This window comes from Citrus sinensis, chromosome 1, assembly GCF_022201045.2.
Source record: "Citrus sinensis cultivar Valencia sweet orange chromosome 1, DVS_A1.0, whole genome shotgun sequence".
Lineage (NCBI taxonomy): Eukaryota > Viridiplantae > Streptophyta > Magnoliopsida > Sapindales > Rutaceae > Citrus > Citrus sinensis.
Genome location: NC_068556.1, coordinates 16,635,729 through 16,659,444, shown reverse-complemented (window position 1 = coordinate 16,659,444; position 23,716 = coordinate 16,635,729). Strand labels below are relative to the sequence as shown.

The window sequence follows — 23,716 nt, the reverse complement described above, 5'->3', positions numbered from 1 at the left end:
CTTTTCTTTTAATTTCTTTAAAGATTTCTCTGAAAACAAATAAATTGTTTCAAAAGGCTCTGAAAGAGTTATATCACGTTCTTCAGTCTTTATAATATAATCATGTTTTAAAAGATCGAGCATTTTTGTTTTGTAAATCTTTTCTTTGGAAATTTTTGGAAGTTCCCAACAATCAATTGCTTTATCAAAGTTCTCAATAATGAATTCCTCTGAACTCACAACATGCTTTGAATCACTAGTCTTCCCGGAAGAAGAGCTAGAAAAGGATGATGTTCTACAGTGTATAGGGTCCATGAATAGAAACCTATGGTCTATCTATGGCTTTGTCAGAATGGCTACAGGTATGGGTTTACAGCCCTAAACGGATGTCCTTATCCTATGGCGGGACTTACTACCAGTAAAAATTCACCAAACAACAAAACTTCAAAATAAAAACACAAGTTTTTTAAACACGAAACTATAAACTGCTTTACACTATCCTCCCCTTGGCTCTGATACCAGAAGGAAATAGGATCGAAGGATGGATGTGCTTTCGTTAGATCTCAATATTAAAAACTTTAAATAAATCAATTAATGGATCGGTTTTTCCAAATTTTATAAAATAATAAATTACCAGCTTTGATTATGGGATTCTTTGGATCATACAATGTTCAAACAAATTTGAACGCGGTTAGTCAATTTTAATAACTAATTGATACGTGGCGTTGTTAAACCAGATCGATGCTACACAGAGTGAAGCCTTTGGACCCAGATCTGACTTAGAACAGATCAATAGCCCGCACGTTCGGGTTTCCAGCCGATATACCAAATCAGTTTTAGTTTACCAAATAAAGTTAAGTTGCTTTAAACGTGGTTGATTCTTTTTATTGGGCTATTATCAGATTTAGATTAGGTTCTTTTAAAGGTTTGGGTACATACACAGTACCAGATCCGGATCCCGGAAATGGTGCTCTGAAGGAATGGAGGAAGAAGAGAAGATTTACAACTGAGGATCGAGATCCGGTCTCTTTGCCTCAGAGGAATGTAGAATTTATATGGCAGATCTGATACAGATCAGTCTGCTAACATGCTTTGAAAAGAAAAATGCTTTAAAATAAATTGCTGAAATTTAAATGTGCATAAAATTAAATTGCAGAAAAGTAAATGCTTTAAAGTAAATTACGAAAATTTAAATTACATTGAAATTTAAAGAACTGAATTTAAACATACATCTTTGCTTTCTGGCTTTACAAATTTTCAAATCTTTCCAGAAGGGAAGATTGAAAGACGGGAAGATTGAAGGTAAAGAACTAGTCTGATCACCCAAAGCTCTTGTGATAGAACTATTGTGTAAGCAGAAAACTTCTTTGGAACCCTTCGGAGAGAGAGAGAGAGGTTTTAGAGAGAAGGAAGAGAAGAAGAGAGAGAAGCTTTGAAGAGAGGAATGAAAAACCTGAGGAGTCTAAGTCTTCCTCTCGGTTTATATACAAAATCTTTAAACTGTTCACTGTAGCGGGATTTTAAGTGCACAGTAAACTCTGGAAAGTTGCACTGTTCACTGTAGCGGGATTTTAAGTGCACAGTAACAATTGGATCGTAGCTTTGAATAGTAGACTCTTTGTAGAAAAATACAATACGGGTGAAGAGACATGTGCGCTCTCACTTGTGTCCAGGGGACCAGCCGAAAATACATCTCTTTTTTCTTTTTTTCTTTTTTTCTTTTTTTTTTTAAGTAAATAATCAAATAATTATTTACAATGCTTTATCGGAGAGAAAATGCCGAAACAGTCATCTTCATTATCGTCTCCGAGAGAAATAAAAGGCTCTTCATCATCATCAACATCTTCATCTTCATCTTCAGAGGAATCTGCAGCTGAGGACTTTGATCGAGAGGCGAGGAGCTGTTCCATGGCTTTGAAATACTCATCTTCCGTTTTGGCGCTTGCCAAAAGAGACTGGGCTTTGGATTTTTGGGTTAGGAAGGTCTGTTGGGCTTTAGAGGCTTCCGGGGTTGGTTGTAGGAGGTTTTTAGAGGAGAGCCAATCTTTGATTATGTTGACAGTCAATTTGGACTGTTCATCAAATTTTGACCACCATTTGACTTTAAAGGTTCTTTGAAGGATGACTTGGGAATCTTGGTTGTGAAATCGTAGGTTCCACGAACAAACCCAAGGAAGAAAGAAATTTGCACAAAAGCAAAGAAAGGGGGGAAATCTTTTTTCTGAGACAGAGGGTAAATAATGGGCTTTGAAGAGGTTTAGGCAATTTGTAGCGTTTGGTGATAAGATTTGTGGAATTGGGCCAAAATGATTCCACCAATGCTGAAACCAATTTGGAAGGCTTTGAACGGTTATCTTTGTGTTGAAGAAAAATAACCAAGAGTGGGATTTTTTAGGGTTTTGGATAAAGAAGGTGTTATACCATGCTTGTTGGTAATCCCAGTAGGAAAAAGTCCGACAATGTGGTAAACGGGTTTCAAAATTTAGAGGGAAGGTTTTACAATTGTGGAGTAGGTCACCCCACTGATTTGGGCTCAATACTTTGAGGATTGTGGCCGTTGAATAAGCCGGTTCTGGATGGGCTTTGTCAAGAAAGAAATGTTTGAATTTAACTGATTCAGTTATTTCCAAAATGCTTTGATAATAAGACTGGGGTTTTGTCAAATCCCATGGTTTGAAAAACCAGCCTTTGGGAAAAAACTTTGAAATGCTTTGAAAAGGATCAGAATGGTAAAATCCATCTTCTAGAGAAAGAATGTTTTGAAAATGGGTTTTATCAAACCAATCGGAGGTTTTCTTTGAAGGTGTTGGCTGAGAAAGCACAATTTGGGAGGATGAGCTTTCAGCAGAGACAACAACATTTTGGGAAGAGGGTTTTGAAATTTCAATTTCTTTTTGGGGAGAAATTTGGCTCTGAGAAAGGTTTTGGAGGGCGAGCATGAGCTCAGGTGATTTTGTAATGGAACTCATCCATTGCTTTACTTGGTCATCAGAAGAAATAGATTTGTATTGGGCTCCATGTTCTTCAACCATTTCAATCCAAGATTTAATGGGCATGGCAGAAGAAAGTAATTTTTCTTTAGAAGGGGTTGACTGGAGTTCTTTGGAAGGTTCTTGGGAACCAGTGTCTTTGAGAACTGCTTTACCTTTATTCTTCTTTGGCGGCATTATCTGTTTTGAAGAAATTCCCGAGTTAGAAAATCAGGAACAGAATTTTTGTCACCTTTAATAAATTCAATATCAAAATCAAAAACACTTAAAATAGCTTGCCAACGTGCAAAAATTTGTTTTGATGCAATGTTTTGAACATCTTTTTCTAAAACATGTTTTGCAGCTTTGCAGTCAATTCTAAGTAAAAATTTTTGATTTAATAAATCACTTTGAAATTTTGTAATGCATAAAACAATGGAAAGGATTTCTTTTTTGATAGTAGAATAGTTTTTCTGGCAGTCATTCCAATGAGCAGAAACATATTGAACTATCTGTTCTTTATCATTATCCCTTTGTTTCAAAATTCCTCCATAACCTATGTCAGATGCATCGGTTTCAACAATTTTAGGTAATGCAGGATTTGCAAGAAATAAACAAGGAATGTTTTTTACAGATTGCTTTATTAGTCTAACCACTTTGGTATGTTCTTCTGTCCATGCAACAGGATTCTTTTTTAACCTATCATGCAAAGGTTTAGACATCCTATTGATATTAGGGCAGAAATCAAGAACATAATTTAAACTACCAAGAAATCTTTGTAATTGGGTTTTGTCAAGAATTTTGTCTGGGAATTTATCCGCAAACAAAAGTGATCTCTCAATAGGGGTAATAGTGCCTTTGGAAATGTGGTGACCAAGGAACCTGACTTTTGTTTGAAATAATGAAATCTTTGTACTTGAAAGAGCCAGGCCAGCCTTTTTTGTAACAAGATGAAAAGTCTTTAAATGTTTGAAGTGTTGATCAATACTTTGAGAAAAAATCAACACATCATCAATATAAACTATACAAAACTCGGAGTAGGGGTTATAAATGTCATTCATGATTCTTTGAAATTCCGAGGGTGCATTCTTTAAACCAAAGGGCATAACAGTCCATTCGTATTGTCCAAATGGAACAGTAAAAGCAGTTTTATAACGGTCTTTTGGATGAATTTGAATCTGCCAAAAACCAGACTTCATGTCAAATTTTGAAAAAATGAAAGCTGAACAGAGTTTTTGGAGCAAATCCTTTTTGTTAGGTATTGGGTACCTAATCCATTTTAAAGCTTTATTCAAGGGTTTGTAATTTATTACAAGTCTAGGTACGCCTCTTTCAATTTCAGAATTTTTATTAACATAAAAAGTGGCGCAAGACCAAGGTGATCTGGATTTTACAATGAGCTTTTTGTTAATAAGATCATTTATCTCATCTTTACAATGCTGTTCCAATTCCATATTCATTTGGATTGGACGAGCTTTGGTGGGTATTTGTTTTTCATCAAACGACTTTTCATAAGGCAAATCTACCAAATGTTGTTTCCTATCCCAAAAAGCAGATGGTAAATCGGCACATATTTCTCTTTCAATAAGACTTTTGAAATCGGAAATTTTTCTTTGTAAAAAATTACTTTGGAGTTGACTCTCAATTCTACGAAAATTTAAATCCTTTTTTAAACAAAATAAATCATCTTGTTTGGATTTAAGAATGGCATTAATTTTCTTTTGGTAAACAGAACAAGCTTTGACAATGTTTAGGTTTCTAGTTTTTGGTTTCTCAATAAACGGGAAAACAAGGTCTTTAGATTTTGCTTTAAAATATATACCATCATAGTTGACAGCATAAGGGGTAATAAGATTTATAAAAGGGGTTCCTAAAATGATAGCATGGTGAATATCATTTGTAAGAACAAAAGAAGTTTTAAATTCAATTTTATCATTGTAAACCGAAGCTTCAACTTTGGAACTAACATTCAATTTTGAATTATTAGCGGCAGAAAGTCTTTCTTTTGTTTTTTCATGAAATCTTTTGGGGACGATATCTTCCCTAATGCAATTTAAATCAGCGCCAGTGTCAAAAAGGGCAATGGCGTCCATAGCAAAATCATCAGAAAAGATGAGAGTGACTTTAATCAAATACTTTCTTGTGGTGATTTGCTTTAAAACAAATAGAAAATCATTGGGTACAAACTCTATGTTTTCTACTTTAATATCCTCACCATCATCAGGATTGGATTCATTGTCTGAATTTTCTTGCAATTGTTTTTGTAAAAGAAGTTGGATAGTCTCAGAATCACTTTTTTGTTTTTCTTTTAAATCTCTGATTTCACATTTGATTTCTTTTATCTCTTTCTGAAGATCTTGGATATTAGGAACTGCCTTTTTTGTTTTCTTCTTATCCAAAATTTGAGTAAGATCATAAGAATTCTTCTTAATAATTGGAACCTTAGAGATTTCAGTTGAGGTTCCGGCTTTGTCAGAATCCATGGTTTTCAAAAGTTTATCAAGATATTCTTTTTGAAGATTTGGATCTGAAATATGCTTTACAAGTTCAAGAAAAATTTCTTGGTCTTTAGTCAAAACATTGATTTTCTTTAAATAGGAATCCGAATCAGAATCGCTACTGCTAGATGCAGAGGTATCTGAGTCAAATAACTCATCGACCTGAAGAGGATCACTGTCTCCTGACATGGAAGACTCAGAGTCAGAAGATTCTACAAGAAGAGGGGCTATTTTGGAAAGGATGTCCTCATTGAGGTCAAGCTCTTGGAGTCTCTTGTTCATTCTGCAAAACTTTGCAGTATGACCTTTCATACCACATTTGAAACAAGTGGCATCTTTGAAGTTGAATGGGGTTTTAGGTTTGGCTTTAAACTCTTTCTTTTTAGAGAAACTATGTTTCTTATAAGGCCTCGAAGGTTTCTTATAAGGAAGTTTTCTAAACTCGTGAAAGGGTTTCCTATGGCTTTTAGATTTGTAATATTTCTTGTAAGGTTTTGAAGAACACTTACCATTACAATCTTTGGAAGTAGAAGCTTTAAAGGGGTCATAATTGAATTGTTTACAAAAACCGCCTAATTCTTGCTTAGATCTCCTAAGCTCCTGCTTCAGACGTTTCTGTAATTTCAAATCTTGACAGATCTTTAAACCTTCTTTATTGACAAAACTGACTAGTTCACCATAAGTGAGCTCGTCATAAGGAATACGATTGTCATAGAGAGCTTTGATGGAATTTCTAACCTTTTCTCCCAATAGGGTAGGTAAACCTGCAAGGAATTTTTCCTTCCAAGTTACATGATTTGCATCATCCCTAAGGAAGAGTCTAGTAAAGAAAGTGGTTTTGTAATCTTGGAAATCACTGAGTTTCCTACATCTTAAGTTGTGTAGTAACTCGGCGTTTTTGTCTCTAAGGTGAGAAGGGTCACCTATGAAGTGAAGGGAAATGGTTAAAATCAGGGTAGCAACTGCATCCTGAATAGGGTTATTAAACTCATCAAGAATGGGAGCACCATTCTCATCAGTTTGGATGGCATTAAAAATGTCTAATTGCTGCAATTTAGTGAGAAGATGATCCCACCATCCTTTGAGTTGACCAGTAAAACCTGCAATTAGGATTTCTGCAATGGCTTTGTCAGAAGTTCCTGATTGGGTTTTATAGGCATTGGCTGCCATGGTCATTTGTTGCAATACACCTAAAATGTTATACTCAGACATTCCATCTATATTCCACTCATAGACAGAGGATGCATTATATCGAGCTTGGTTTAATGCACTAGGCCTGTTGTCTATAGTCAAATCAGGTGGAGATTTGGAAGTAGGGATAGCAAGTTCCCAATGGATTTTATTGGCTTTAGAAACAGGTCCTTCGGTAAAGGCTTCTAAGTCAGAAGAGGCAATAGAAACCTGGTCTTGTTCTAATACTCCAATCTTGCTAGATTGAGGAGTATCAGGAGCTATTTGAACCTTACTAGATGAGGAAGAAGCAGCTTCTATCCTATCTAGTTGTTCTCTAATGGCTTTGGCAAAATCCGATTTTGATTCATGGACAAGCTTTTGGCTAATTTTCGAAACCTGGAAGGGTTTGAAAATAGGTTCCTTAAGCTTTTTATCAGAATCTGATTTTGAAGGGATAGGCTTTTGACTAGGAGAAACAGATATGGTTGACTGTTGAAATTGGTTTTCTATTCTAGTCAACTGTTTTCCTATAGTATTTAAGTTAGTACTGCAGAAATTATTCTGCTGAATAATACTACTTAAATTACTATCAGTATCATTTGGTTTAGGGATTTTGTAAGGTGAAGCTCTAATGTCTATAGGAGGTTCGCCGTGGTCAACGGTTATACTCCGGAGAGGTGGATGCTCAGAATCGATTGTTCTATTACTATCGGAGAGTTTCCACTCAGTGGTCTTTTTCCTAATAGTAATAGGGTTTGACTCTTTGAAAGGGTAAGAAATGTTGTTATTAGAGGAATATATTTCGAACCAATCAAAAAACAATATATGAACTTTATGAAGATTCACAAATTCATAATAAAATTGTTGGATTTCTTTTCTTTGGTTTAAAAAGTGTTTGAAAAACCAAAGTCTTTTTTCTTTGTTTAAATCAGAATAAAAATCATTATGTAAAAGAGTTTTATCCAATTCAAATTCTTTTTCGATGACATTAATGACATTTTCTGTGACTGCAGAAAATGTAGGGGATGTTGGAGGAGAAGGTTCCTTCTCTTCCTGACTTTGAATATGTTGACTACTAGTGTAGATTGGATGTGGAACACTAGTGGTGTAATCGACTGATCGGATGGAGGTACTAGGTACATCTGAAGTAGAGAACCTAGGGTGACTTTGGAAAGGAAGATTTATTACTGAAGGGACTTTTGTAAATTTCCTTTCTAAGGAAGGAATACTTGAGCATGAAGCTTTATCAGAAAATCTGGATGAGGTAGATCTTCTGAACGATAGTTTGACTTTACCATCGGAATACTGAGTCACATTTTGCAACTCTGTATTGGGCTCAAGTTGTTTCGGAATCGCTGGTGGAGCGGCTCCTTCAAGGATCCATTCCTCTGGAAGATTTACATCTTTCCATTGGATTGGTTTGGGAATGACCGTGTTTGCTTTGGACAGATCAGTCTGCAAGAGAAGGGTTTCATCTCTTTTTGACTGGTATTTATGCTGTGTGCTAAATGCAGAAATCATGGCTTTGTAAGAGATTTTAAAAATTAATGCAACTGGGATGGATCCCTTAATCATATTATAATTATGGGTTTTAATTTGTAAAATCATGCTTTTTAAAATATTTTTGTCTTTAAGAGAAATTGTTATATTTGGATAGCAATCAAAAGATATGGGACCTTTACATAGACTACATTCAATACTACTTAGTAAAGAATCATCAAAAGAGATGAATCGACCATCTCTAAGGACAGCAAGGATAGAAGTATCCAAGCCTTCTTTGGTCAAAGGTTTTATTCCTACTTGGATTAAACCAATGTGAATGTATTTGAAATTCTTTTCTTTTAATTTCTTTAAAGATTTCTCTGAAAACAAATAAATTGTTTCAAAAGGCTCTGAAAGAGTTATATCACGTTCTTCAGTCTTTATAATATAATCATGTTTTAAAAGATCGAGCATTTTTGTTTTGTAAATCTTTTCTTTGGAAATTTTTGGAAGTTCCCAACAATCAATTGCTTTATCAAAGTTCTCAATAATGAATTCCTCTGAACTCACAACATGCTTTGAATCACTAGTCTTCCCGGAAGAAGAGCTAGAAAAGGATGATGTTCTACAGTGTATATGGTCCATGAATAGAAACCTATGGTCTATCTATGGCTTTGTCAGAATGGCTACAGGTATGGGTTTACAGCCCTAAACGGATGTCCTTATCCTATGGCGGGACTTACTACCAGTAAAAATTCACCAAACAACAAAACTTCAAAATAAAAACACAAGTTTTTTAAACACGAAACTATAAACTGCTTTACACTATCCTCCCCTTGGCTCTGAAAGCTCATCCTCCCAAATTGTGCTTTCTCAGCCAACACCTTCAAAGAAAACCTCCGATTGGTTTGATAAAACCCATTTTCAAAACATTCTTTCTCTAGAAGATGGATTTTACCATTCTGATCCTTTTCAAAGCATTTCAAAGTTTTTTCCCAAAGGCTGGTTTTTCAAACCATGGGATTTGACAAAACCCCAGTCTTATTATCAAAGCATTTTGGAAATAACTGAATCAGTTAAATTCAAACATTTCTTTCTTGACAAAGCCCATCCAGAACCGGCTTATTCAACGGCCACAATCCTCAAAGTATTGAGCCCAAATCAGTGGGGTGACCTACTCCACAATTGTAAAACCTTCCCTCTAAATTTTGAAACCCGTTTACCACATTGTCGGACTTTTTCCTACTGGGATTACCAACAAGCATGGTATAACACCTTCTTTATCCAAAACCCTAAAAAATCCCACTCTTGGTTATTTTTCTTCAACACAAAGATAACCGTTCAAAGCCTTCCAAATTGGTTTCAGCATTGGTGGAATCATTTTGGCCCAATTCCACAAATCTTATCACCAAACGCTACAAATTGCCTAAACCTCTTCAAAGCCCATTATTTACCCTCTGTCTCAGAAAAAAGATTTCCCCCCTTTCTTTGCTTTTGTGCAAATTTCTTTCTTCCTTGGGTTTGTTCGTGGAACCTACGATTTCACAACCAAGATTCCCAAGTCATCCTTCAAAGAACCTTTAAAGTCAAATGGTGGTCAAAATTTGATGAACAGTCCAAATTGACTGTCAACATAATCAAAGATTGGCTCTCCTCTAAAAACCTCCTACAACCAACCCCGGAAGCCTCTAAAGCCCAACAGACCTTCCTAACCCAAAAATCCAAAGCCCAGTCTCTTTTGGCAAGCGCCAAAACGGAAGATGAGTATTTCAAAGCCATGGAACAGCTCCTCGCCTCTCGATCAAAGTCCTCAGCTGCAGATTCCTCTGAAGATGAAGATGAAGATGTTGATGATGATGAAGAGCCTTTTATTTCTCTCGGAGACGATAATGAAGATGACTGTTTCGGCATTTTCTCTCCGATAAAGCATTGTAAATAATTATTTGATTATTTACTTAAAAAAAAAAAAAAAAAAAAGAAAAAGAAAAAAGAGATGTATTTTCGGGTGGTCCCCTGGACACAAGTGAGAGCGCACATGTCTCTTCACCCGTATTGTATTTTTCTACAAAGAGTCTACTATTCAAAGCTACGATCCAATTGTTACTGTGCACTTAAAATCCCGCTACAGTGAACAGTGCAACTTTCCAGAGTTTACTGTGCACTTAAAATCCCGCTACAGTGAACAGTTTAAAGATTTTGTATATAAACCGAGAGGAAGACTTAGACTCCTCAGGTTTTTCATTCCTCTCTTCAAAGCTTCTCTCTCTTCTTCTCTTCCTTCTCTCTAAAACCTCTCTCTCTCTCTCCGAAGGGTTCCAAAGAAGTTTTCTGCTTACACAATAGTTCTATCACAAGAGCTTTGGGTGATCAGACTAGTTCTTTACCTTCAATCTTCCCGTCTTTCAATCTTCCCTTCTGGAAAGATTTGAAAATTTGTAAAGCCAGAAAGCAAAGATGTATGTTTAAATTCAGTTCTTTAAATTTCAATGTAATTTAAATTTTCGTAATTTACTTTAAAGCATTTACTTTTCTGCAATTTAATTTTATGCACATTTAAATTTCAGCAATTTATTTTAAAGCATTTTTCTTTTCAAAGCATGTTAGCAGACTGATCTGTATCAGATCTGCCATATAAATTCTACATTCCTCTGAGGCAAAGAGACCGGATCTCGATCCTCAGTTGTAAATCTTCTCTTCTTCCTCCATTCCTTCAGAGCACCATTTCCGGGATCCGGATCTGGTACTGTGTATGTACCCAAACCTTTAAAAGAACCTAATCTAAATCTGATAATAGCCCAATAAAAAGAATCAACCACGTTTAAAGCAACTTAACTTTATTTGGTAAACTAAAACTGATTTGGTATATCGGCTGGAAACCCGAACGTGCGGGCTATTGATCTGTTCTAAGTCAGATCTGGGTCCAAAGGCTTCACTCTGTGTAGCATCGATCTGGTTTAACAACGCCACGTATCAATTAGTTATTAAAATTGACTAACCGCGTTCAAATTTGTTTGAACATTGTATGATCCAAAGAATCCCATAATCAAAGCTGGTAATTTATTATTTTATAAAATTTGGAAAAGCCGATCCATTAATTGATTTATTTAAAGTTTTTAATATTGAGATCTAACGAAAGCACATCCATCCTTCGATCCTATTTCCTTCTGGTATATATATATATATATAATATAAAAATAAAATAAAATATTAATATTAATAAAATAAAAGAAAAGAGGACGATTCCCTTGCCTATAAAAGGCAAGGGGATGCAGGCCAGAAAGGAGAGAGTTATTTTGAGAGCTGAAGCCGAAACTGAAGACTTTCTATCTTTTTTTTTTTTTTCTTGTTTCCGTTTGTATCAATTTTCTTTGTAATATATTTCAAAAAGTTTATCAAATAAAAAGAGTGTTGTGTTTTCTTTCAATATGAGTAGCTAATTTTATTAAGCTGAGGTGAATGGTGAAGCTCAATGTTTCAAACTATTAATTATTATTATTATTTTCTCAAATGAGTTTTTAAGTTTATTTAATTCTTTTCTAATTATTTTTATATCATGTTAATTTATAAATCTCACTGGATTTTATGGTATTTTGATATAATGTCGACACATTAATATAGTGTGGCACATTAGACACTTTATTCTATATTTATCCACACACATAGAATTAAATGATATAATAATTAATTGGTAAAAGTGAGACAAAATATAAATGAGAGAGTATTAAAATTATAGTTTGAATACAGATAGTGGATCCTAAACCTTAGTTTATTTTTAAATTAATTTCAAATAATTTCTTTTTCCTACAATTAATTTTCTTAGTTTTACTAGATTTAAAACTCCCTGTGGTTTGACCTCGATCTCAACGGGTTATATTATAAATAAACACTCTTATACTTGAGAGTAATACACTTTTGAGTCGTGTCAAGTTTTTGGCGCTGTTGTCAGGGAGTTTTCTAAATTTGGTTTTAGTTTGTCTTTTCTTTATTTTTATTTTATTTTAATTTTTTTGTCGTTACCATTTTTCTGTGATTCTATTTTATTCTCTTTTTGTAAAACTTCAGTTAGCACCCCTCTTCCTTTCACACCTTAACATTATCCATAAAATTTGTGAGAAACCTTATCTTAGCCCAGAAACCTTTGCAAATCAATCCCCAAATCAAATTTATTTCTTTAAATTTCTGCAATTTACTTTCCGCATTTATTTTAAATGGTCGGTTTTACCGCTTGACTGTTATTTAAATTTTGTTAATTTATGTATTTTTATTTATATGGTCGATTCTACCACCTAACATTTTAATTTCAGTTCATTTATTTTTGTGCATTAATTTATTTAATTTTATGTTTTATTATATGGCTGGTTTTAAAATACCACCTAAACTGTTTCTTTTAATTTCTTTGTTTATGGCTGGTTTCACCACCTAATTTGTTTATTTTATTTATTTTTTAGTTTGTTTATTTTTATTTCGCATTTTTTGTTTATTTAATTTCCAGTTTATTTTTATTTCTGCAATTTTCATTTCGCGTTTTTTTGCATCATTAGTTTAGCACACATCATTAGCATTGCATGCGTCGTTGGTCTCGTACAAATAATGACAGATTAATTAGAAGATCACCTTCACCACTCTTAGATATGGCTGACACAAGAGCTGAAAATTTTTCGAAGCACGAAAATGACCAAGCCTTGCAAAATCTTCATGAACAACCTAGGACCTTTAGAGACTTTATGCATCCTACTAGAACATGGTCACCATCATGCATAATCTTCCCTCCTGATGCATCACGTTTTAATTTCAAATCTGGTATCATTCAACTTCTTCTTACTTTTCATGGTTTTGAGTCTAAAAATCCATATTTGCATTTGAGGGAATTTGAGGAAGTCTGTAACACATGTACTGATCAAAATTGTAGCATGAATATAATTAGGCTTAATTTTTTTCCTTTCTCACTAAAGGATAAAGCTAAAACTTGGCTACAAAATCTTAGGTCAGAATCCATCCGGACTTGGGATGAAATGCAAGCACAATTTTTGAAAAAATTCTTCCCACCCCACAGAACAAATTCTTTCAAAAGACAAATCACCACTTTCACTCAAAAATTAGGAGAAACTCTCTACCAATGTTGGGATAGGTTTAAAGAACTACTTAACATTTGTCCACATCACGGTTTTGAAACATGGAGATTAGTGTCTTATTTCTACGAGGGATTAACATCCCAAGGTAGACAAGTCATTGAAATGATGTGTAATGGTGAGTTTAGGGATAAAAGTCTTGAAGATGCATTAGACTATCTTGATTATATAGCAGAAAATGCACAACACTGGGATACAGTTGGTTCTTATGAGTCATCAAGTAAACCCCAGTCATCTCCATCTGGTGGAGGCATGCATAACCTTAGGGAAGACCATGATTTTCAAGCCAAATTTGCATCATTAACTAGAAAAGTTGAAGCATTAGAGTCGAAAAAGAATGATCATGTAAAGTCTGTTCAAAATATTTCATGTTATGTTTGCGATTCTACTGACCATTCTACGCAGGAAAGTCCAACTTTGCCAGCTCTGAAAGAAAGTTTGCATGAATAAGTAAATGTCGTTGACAATTTCAAAAGGCCAAATCCAAATCCATACTCCCAAACTTACAACTCTGGTTGGAGAAACCACCCAAATTTCAGTTGGAGAAATGACAATCATGCACAACCTTCACAACCAGTCACTCCACGTCAAAATTTCTAAAACTCCCAGAGTTACCCACCATATGTCTCACCACCAAGAAAAACTCTGGAAGACACATTGCATTCGTTTATTGAAAAATAAGAGTCAATCAATAACCAAACGATGTAAACCTTAACCAATTTGACAGAAACTATCTCCAAACTTACATCTGCTTTGACCATACATGAAAAAGGAAAGTTTCCAGCTCAACCTGAATCAAACCCCAAGAGTCAACAACATCCTCATATAGGAAATTCAGGAAACCAAAATATGAGTCAAGTCAAATCGGTTATAACCCTTTGTTGTGGTAAAGTGGTCGAAAAACACATTGTGGACCCTCGTGAAACTAGTAAAGATTCAATTTCAGAAAATAAGGAAGAGTCTGTCGAACCTTTAAACCATGAAGAAATAACCAACTCTCTTCCTGTACCCCTATTTCCTCAAGCACTAATAAAGCCAAAGAAATCAAATCACAGTCTAGAAATTTATGAAGTTTTTAAACAAGTAAAAGTCAACATTCCTCTGCTGGATGTCATTAAACAAGTACCTTCTTATACTAAATTTCTGAAAGATCTGTGCACGGTGAAAAGGAAACATAAGGTGCAAAAGAGAGCTTTTCTAGCAAAACAGGTAAGTTCTATTCTCTCAACCGATAGTGCTTTGAAATATAAGGATCCTGGTTGTCCAACTATTTTTTGCACTATTGGGGATCATAAAGTTGGACATGCTTTACTTGATATTGGTGCCAGTGTTAATTTACTTCCTTACTAAGTGCACCAACAACTCAATCTCGGTGAGTTAAAACAAACTTCTACCACTCTTTTACTTGCTGATAGATTGATTAAGGTTCCAAAAGGAATAATTGAAGATGTATTAGTCCAGGTCGATAAATTCATATATTATGTGGATTTTATTGTTTTGGAAACGGAACCAATTGCTAATAAATGCAAACAAATTCCTGTTATATTGGGTCGACCATTTTTAGCTACTGCCAATGCTTTGATAAATTACAGGAATGGATTAATAAACTTATCTTTCGACAACATGACACTGGAACTCAATGTGTTCAACATGTGTAAACAACCTCACCACCAAGAAGATGATGATAATGAGAATGAGGAAATTGATATCATCGAGCCAATCATTGAGGAACACATTTAGGATGAGAATTTTACAAAATCTGCGAAAATTTGTTTTGCTGGTTCTGTTGAATCAAGTAAGGAATTAGATTTTGATACTGCTAAAATATGCCCTACACTTGATTCTATGCAGGTACCTATAGGTGACGATGACCAATCAAGCTTTGAAGATACAATACAACCTGAAGAAGCAAACGAAGAGGAAGCACCAGAGCTCGAATTAAAGCCCTTACCAGAAGAATTGAAGTATGCCTATCTTAGAGAGCAGCAGACATATATGGTGGTAATTTCTTCTCAGCTTACGCATGATCAAGAAGGTAAGTTGTTATCTATACTAAAAAGGCATAAAACTGCATTTGGTTGGACCTTAAAAGACATAAAAGACATTAATCCTTTAATTTGCACACACCGAATACACTTGGAGGAAAATGCCAAAACAACCCGTCAACCACAAAGAAGACTAAACCCTTATATGATAGAAGTGGTAAAGAAAGAGGTTCTTAAACTACTAGATGTAGGAATTATCTACCATATCTCTGATAGTCAATGGGTAAGTCCAACTCAAGTAGTACCAAAGAAATCTGGAATAACTGTTGTAAAAAATGAAAAAAGTGAACCAATCCCAACACGAGTTCCATCTAGTTGGCGCATGTGTATTGATTACAGAAAATTAAATGATGCCACTAGAAAAGATCATTTTTCCCTTCCATTTCTAGACCAAATTCTCGAAAGAGTAGATGGACATCCCTACTACTGCTTTCTTGATGGCTACTCTGGCTATTATCAAATCCATATAGCCTTAGAAGACCAAGAAAAGACCACATTCACATGTCCATTTGGAACATTTGCATTTAGGAGAATGCCCTTTCGACTTTATAATGCTCCTGCAACATTTCAAAGGTGCATGCTAAGCATTTTTAGTGACATGGTTGAAAATTGTCTAGAGGTTTTTATGGATGATTTAACTGTATTTGGTAATTCTTTTGATACATGTCTTGATAATCTAGAAAATTTTTTGGAAAGGTGCAAAGAAAAAGGACTAGTTTTAAATTGAGAAAAATGCCATTTCATGACCACTTTTGGAATTGTCTTGGGCCATGTTGTGTCTTAAAAAAGAATCGAAGTTGATAAAGCCTAAGTTGAAGTCATTTCAAAATTACCCTCACAAAAAACAATTAGAGAAGTCCGTTCTTTTTTAGGACATGCAGGATTTTATAGAAGGTTTATAAAAGACTTTAGTGCCTTATCTAGACCAATTTGTAACCTCCTAATAAAAGACACACAATTTGAATGGACTAAAAATTGTCAACAAGTTTTTGAAAAAAATAACTACTCTTTTGCCTTTTGAGCTAATGTGTGATGCTAGTGATTATGCCGTTGGCGCTGTTCTGGGTCAAAGAAATGAAGGAAAGCCCTTTTTCATCTATTATGCAAGTAGAACTTTGAATAGTGCTCAAATGAATTACACTACAACTGAGAAAGAACTACTTGTTGTAATATTTGTATTGGATAAATTTCGTTCGTATTTAATTGGTTCATCTACTGTTGTTTATTCTGATCATGCTGCTGTGAGATATTTAATGTCAAAACAGGATGCCAAACCAAGGTTGATACGATTGATTTTGCTACTTCAAAATTTTAATTTGACAATCAAAGACAAAAAGGGCGCTGAAAATGTTGTTGCAGATCATTTTTCAAGACTTACAAATGAGTCTTCAATTGAAACAACACCCATCAATGATTCTTTCCCTGATGAATTTTTGTTTTCTATAAACAAAATGCCTTGGTATGCTAATATTGTTAATTATCTTGCAACATGTGAAATGTCATGTGACTGGAGTTCCCAAGACAAGAAGAAATTCTTAACAGAAGTGAAAAACGTTTACGGGGATGAACCATACCTGTTCAAGTATTGCCTCGATCAAATTTTTCGAAGATGCATACCAGACGACGAGGTAAGTATGGTCATTCAATTTTGTCATTCTGAAGCATGTGGTGGTCATTTTTCTTTAAAAAAGACAGTTGCAAAAATATTACAGTGTGGATTTTATTGGCCGACATTATTTAAAGATTCACATGCATTCTGTAAAATGTGTAAGAATTGTCAAATGCTAGGGTCTATTTCAAAGCGAAACATGATGCCTTTAAACCCTATCCTTGTCATTGAAATATTTGATTGTTGGGGAATTGATTTTATGAGCCCTTTTCCATCATCATTTGGATTTGTATACACTTTGGTTGCTATTGATTATGTTTCAAAATGGATCGAGGCGATTCCTTATCGGCACAATGATCACAAGATTGTGATCCGCTTTTTAAAAGCAAATATTTTGAACAGATTTGGAATACCTCGAGCCATTATCAGTGATGGAGGTAAGCATTTTTGTAATAAGCCATTTGAGTCCTTAATGAAGAAATATGGAATTACCCATAAGGTTGCTACCCCTTATCACCTTCAAACAAGTGGTCAAGTTGAATTAGCAAATAGGGAGATAAAACAAATTTTAAAAAAGACAGTTAATCCAAACTGTAAAGATTGGTCTCTTCGACTAATTGATGCACTTTGGGCATATCGTACTGCTTTTAAAACATCTTTAGGAATGTCACCTTATCGACTTGTTTATGGAAAATCTTGCCACTTACCAGTAGAACTTGAACATAAATCATTTTGGACCATTAAAGCTTTTAATTCAAATCTTGATGATGATGGCAATGTGCGTAAATTGCAAATAAATGAACTTGAGGAATTAAGGAATGATGCATATGAGAATTCCAGAATTATTAAGGCAAAAACCAAATTTTTTCATGACAAAAGAATTTTTCGGAAAACATTTGAAATTGGTCAAAAAGTATTGCTTTATAATTCTCATCTTCATTTATTTCTAGGGAAGTTAAAGTCAAAGTAGAATGGTCCATTTGTTGTAAAAAATGTGTATCCATATGGAGCCATAGAAATTGAAAATCCAAATAATGGTGTCACATTTAAAGTTAATGGCCAAAGATTGAAATCATATCTGGAATACCAACCACATGAAGCAGATACCGAAATCCATTTGAGTGACCCACCAAAATTTTGATTAAGCTTTTTCATTTTAACGTTTTGTGAATTTGATTTACAGTTACTTTATCATTTGAATTATTTGATTTTTTTTCTTTTTCCTTTCCCCTATGTCTTGAATGGAGTGCATTGCATTGTTTTAATTGTGTGTTGTTTGACAATTGTGATTTAGCTCACCAAATTTTTATACTTGTCATGAGTACCTCCATGAGAAATTTCCTTTTCGATCATCTTAAAACGCTTTTTCATGTAAAATTTCACCTGAGGAAATTGCTCTGATTTTGTAAATTACATCCCATTTGGGATCTGCAACCACCAGAGTTAGTATCTCACGTGAAAGATCTAGAAAGATAACTCAAAGAAATAGATGATGGTATTTATAATCTGCAATTAGAACTAAATTCAATAAAAGGACGAAGGTGAGTTATATTCCTTGTGTGTTGTTGTTTTATTTTATTGTTCTTCTTCACTTTTGATTTGATTTTGCAGATTTGATTCGTTTTGTTTTGATTCACTCTCCCGTATAAATGGCGGATAACGGTACTCCATGACTTTTTAAGTCGGTATTCTCAGTTTCTCACAATAACTGAAACCTCAATGTCAAGTATAGAAGAAATACAACAAAATTTGCATTAAAATTTTTTTTCTCTCCCTCAAAATGCTCTTAAGAAGATTTACAAAGCTCGTTGTGAACGACTGCGTTTGTTAATGATCAATAGGATTCTTGTTGACATTCGCTGGTTAATTGAAGCAAATGTCCGATTGGCAGGTGAGTTTTCTGATCCATTCATTTCTTACATGCCTGATTTTGGTAAAAGTACATTTGCTACAAAAAGAAGAGCTAAGCGACTTGGCTCTGAATGTTCTCACTGCGTAAGACTTGCTTGCAAAAATCCACGTTGTAAAGCTTTAGGAATGGTTTCTGTAAATCGTGAAGATAAAATCAAATTCGTTAAGGATGGCATGAGTAAAGAATCGTTGGATGATATCTTACGATCTCTTGAGACGCATCCGAGCGGATATGTTCAACGTGAAATTCAAAATTTGTGGAAGCTGTTCCAAAAGGAAAGTACACGGTTTAGTCTTGGGAATCTGACTCTAAAAGACCCTGTTTGCCAGTTTATAAAAAAACTGGATGGGAAGTCTATCCTCAACCCATAGAATGCGTTCAAGCCGTTACTGGACGTAAAACCAGAGGAAGATGTGAGCCACAATCACAACTACCAGTAAGTATCCTTTTATTTTATTGTTCTTTTATCTTTTGCATTATTATTATTATTGTGTGTTTTTTTTTATTTTATCTAATCACCGTTTGCTTTTTCTTTTCACTGTTTGCCTTTGAATTATTAAGCTAAAAGCTTCACGCGTCATTTGACAAATACACCACTCCATTTACAGATGTATATCATTATGTCCATCACCAAGATCCTTAAATAAGAACTTTTTTTCAAACACTCACAAATTGTTTCTTTTTAGAATTGTTCTAATGGCAGCAACTTCAAGCAGTCAACTTAAAAACATTTGTGTGCTTTCTGGATTTCGCTATGAAAAGTATAAGGAGTTCGTTCAAGTAGTTGTAGATCTTGGTCGTGCTATAGCAGAGAGGAAACTACATCTTGTATATGGAGGATGTGACTGCGGGTTATCAAAACTTGTCTCTGAAGCTGCTTTCGTTCGAGGAAGTTAAGTGTTAGGCATCATTCCAAAAGCCTTAAAACCTTTAGGATGTCTACTAGACCCACCAATTGGAGAAGAGTTAGTTGTCTCAGGTATGTAAGAAAGAATATCTGAAATGTTGAATCATGCTGACGCTTTTATTTTCTTGCCAAGAGACCTTGCAACTTTGGAGGCGCTAATTACATTTGCTTCTTAGGCCCATTTGACTATCCATCAAAAACCCATCGCTTACAAACCAGAGCCAGATCCCATGACTTTGGCTTTGGATTGGGCAACTGATGACGATGGCAGTAACTCTTGTAAAAAGTGTAAATTAAATTTAACTTTCCGTCTGTAAATATTTCTAGCAGTGGCCAGGTGATATCTTATAAACTTTACTCCTTTCTTTAGACATTGAGGACAATGTCTCCTTCAGGTTGGGGGGAGAGAATTGTTGATAATTGTCGAATGTCTCAGTCCTAGTGATGTTTTTACTAATTTTTGTTGTAAAGACTAACTTTGGATAAAAATTTGAGTCGAAGATGGCAGAATATAGAATGTAGTGTCTCTAGAAACGCATCTTCTTAATTTTTGTGTTTTCTTCTAAAAAAAAATGTTTCTAACTTTTTATTTTCGGTCTTTTTCTCTTTTTCTCTTAATCATCTCCCTTAAGTTTCTGTAATTAGTCCCAATTTTTTAGTGTTTTCTTAAAAAAAAAATTATTTTCTTTTTCAGTGTGATCTTTTAACATTGGATAACATGATGATTTTCAAATTTTGGTATTCGTATTATCTTTGGCCTTGAGTTATGTTACACTATGTTTTTTCCCTTTGCATGTTGAAACGTAAATTGAGAAATTGAATGAGTGAAATTGATTAAGCCATTTGGAGGAATGTACATGTTATGAAAAGACCAAGCGAGTTTTTGAGCCTATTATCCTTGGAGAGTAACCTTGTTTGCCTATAAAGCTTCACAATTTATTGTACAAGATCTCAATATTTTCTAAAGAAAAAAAAAAGAAAGTTTGTGCAACCGCATCTAAAAGTCTATTGAACTAGTGGATATGAAAGATTATATAGAACCCTCAAAGATGACAGAATGCCATCTTTGATTCGTTTGAGCCTTTCTAGCCAACCCTATTATAAAGAATCTATAGTTAACCCCTTTGAGCCTTTGAAAAAAAAAAACTTTTTCTTTGGTAACCTATCATATTTTCCTACTCCAATGAGGAGTATCATCTTATGTTTTATGTTTTCCATCACCCAATTATGTTTAAAAATAGGGATGATTATGTATTCCTAATAATGGTGCTATAAAAAAAAAGATGATATGTATATATCAATTAATAAATAAAAAAAGAGAAAAATATCCAAGGAAAAAGAAAAAAAGCACCTTATAATCTCCAAAAGTCCCCTATTTTTCAAACATATATTTTTGTTTTCCCTATTACTCTTTTTGTTAGCCATAACCCTAGCTTACGTTACGTCCTAATAAAGTTTTTCTAGATTTTTGGGAACTATAGTCTGAAGTAAAAGCTGGTAATATGGACTAAAAGATGTGGTGATGCATAAAAATAAAAATAAATTTTGTTAGTAATTCATTAGACTTGAGATCATTTTATTTCTAAGGTGTGGGCATTATTTTTTCATCTTGATGAGAGTGTGTAATATTGTTTTATTATTCTCTCAAATTTACCATTTTTTAGAGTGACAAATTAATTTGGGGTATATCTTCTTTTGAGAGAGTCACTCTTAATCGTGAGATTTTGGGGTTTGATGTATCATTCTTAAAAGTGGCTTGATTAATGTCGCTCTGATGATTGATCATTTTATAGGATTTTACTGAACTGTTTTGAGCGGGTGTGATTTTCTTTGGGCTGAAGATAATGCTTATACTTTTATTTGATTGTTGTCATTAATCTGATGAAGGAAGTAAACACAATTTTTCAAAAACAAAAAAAAGATTTTCAATTTGGTTTTGAAATTTCTCTAAATTTTTATCTCTTAAATTGCTAGGGCCTAGCAATAAGTTGGTTGGGGGGTGTGATTGAAACTAAAAAGTATACATTTAATAAGGATAAAATTATTAGTTTTTTACTTATTATGTCGATTAATGCGTTCGTTATTTCTAAATTATTTTAATGCTCCCCAAATATATTTTATGTTAAATTAATTCGTAATTTGTTAATTTTTATCTTGTAAATATTTTTCAAGAATAAAGATGGAATTAGAATTAAAAGCGGGAACAAAAAAGAACTACTGGAACATAATTGAAAAGATGTAATAATAAATAATAAATAAAAAAATAAAAAATAAAAAAAGAACAAACGAACAAAAGCATGTTGGTGTGATGGCCTCCTGACCATTACACAATTCAATATATATATATATATATATAATATAAAAATAAAATAACATATTAATATTAATAAAATAAAAGAAAAGAAGACGATTCCCTTGCCTATAAAAGGCAAGGGGATGCAGGCCAGAAAGGAGAGAACTGTTTTGAGAGTTGAAGCCGAGATTGAAGACTTTCTATCTTTTTTTCTTTTCTTTTCTTGTTTCCGTTTGTATCAATTTTCTTTATAATATATTTTAAAAAGTTTATCAAATAAAAAGAGTATTGTGTTTTCTTTTAATATGAGTAGCTAATTTTATTAAGCTGAGGTGAATGATGAAGCTCAATGTTTCAAACTATTAATTATTATTATTTTCTCAAATGAGTTTTTAAGTTTATTTAATTCTTTTCTAATTATTTTTATATCATGTTAATTTATAAATCTCACTGGATTTTATGGTATTTTGACATAATGTCGACACATTAATATAGTGTGGCACATTAGGTACTTTATTCTATATTTATCCACACACATAGAATTAAATGATATAATATTTTTTTGAGAATAAAATGATATAATAATTAATTGGTAAAAGTGAGGCAAAATATAAATGAGAGAGTATTAAAATTATAGTTTGAATACAGAGAGTGGATCCTAAAACTTAGGTTATTTTTAAATTGATTTCAAATAATTTCTTTTCCCCACAATTAATTTTCTTAGTTTTACTAGATTTAAAATTTCCTATGGTTCAACCCCGGTCTCACCCGATTATATTATAACTAGACACTCTTATACTTGAGAGTAATACACTTTTGAGTCGTATCAGTTATGAGATTGAACGCACATAAATTATTAAACATTGAAAAGTCTAATTTAAATCTAAACCAATAGTCATCCTAAATTACTTGAACAAATTCAATTTTGATAGAAATTAAAGTGATTAAACTAAGAAAAAAATTAAAGCAAGGGAGATTTCAATAATATAAAGATTACTAAAGTTTCAAAATTCACTACTATTCAACTAGTAATTATCTAATTATTATTAAACCCTAATTTTAAAGTATTAACTTAAAATCAATCTATATAATCTCATGGATATAATAATTAAGCTCAAGTTGGTAAATCTAATGTAAGTCCTTTTACGCTTCAAGGTATCATTTTTAAGCATCCTATGTATTTAATTTATTGAAAAATAAATAATCAAAGAGAAACATTAATTATTATTTTACCAAACTTATATTTAATCAAACAATCTCTTAACCATCAAGAAATATAAGATATTAAATATGAAAAAAATAATTATTCAATTAATCATGTGAAACAAACACTATAATCAAAGAGTACATGTAAGAAATTAATTAAATAAAAAAATAATTATTTTATTTAATGGGTTTCATCCTTAACTTCGATATAAGAAAATTAACTATATATACTTAAATAGAGAGCAATAGAATTAATAGAACCAGCTGTAGAAAGCTTTAGACGGCACTGTTGCTATTCTTTGCCCGTGCCTCTCTTGTGCGATCTAACTTCGATATGTAAGAAATTAATTAAACAAAAAGATAATTATTTCATTGAATGAGTTTCATCCTTAACTTCGATATAAGAAAATTAACAATATATGCTTAAATAGAGAGCAATAGAATGAATAGAACCAACTGTAGAAAGCTTTAGACGACACTGCTGCTAGTCTTTGCCTGTGCCTCTCTTGTGCGA

At 33.4% G+C, this 23,716-nt stretch overlaps 1 protein-coding gene across 1 annotated transcript; it reads left to right on the top strand.

The window, feature by feature from the left end:
- The first annotated feature begins 13,338 nt into the window (after positions 1-13,338).
- LOC112498917 (uncharacterized) lies at positions 13,339-19,693 on the top strand. Its single transcript, XM_052443944.1, has 5 exons — positions 13,339-13,666; positions 13,958-14,439; positions 15,082-15,265; positions 17,064-17,321; positions 19,500-19,693. Exons 1-5 carry the CDS (start codon positions 13,339-13,341, stop codon positions 19,691-19,693), a joined length of 1,446 nt encoding a protein of 481 aa, XP_052299904.1.
- The last annotated feature ends 4,023 nt before the right edge of the window (positions 19,694-23,716 follow it).

Bases quoted from the DNA above. Each gene is read 5' to 3' on its own strand.
- LOC112498917 (XM_052443944.1), top strand. From the start codon at position 13,339: ATGTGTAATGGTGAGTTTAGGGATAAAAGTCTTGAAGATGCATTAGAC. The intron at 15,266-17,063 runs GTAAGTTGTTAT...GTCAAATGCTAG, and splicing joins GCTTACGCATGATCAAGAAG to GGTCTATTTCAAAGCGAAAC. The intron at 17,322-19,499 runs GTAAGCATTTTT...TTCTAATGGCAG, and splicing joins AGCCATTATCAGTGATGGAG to CAACTTCAAGCAGTCAACTT.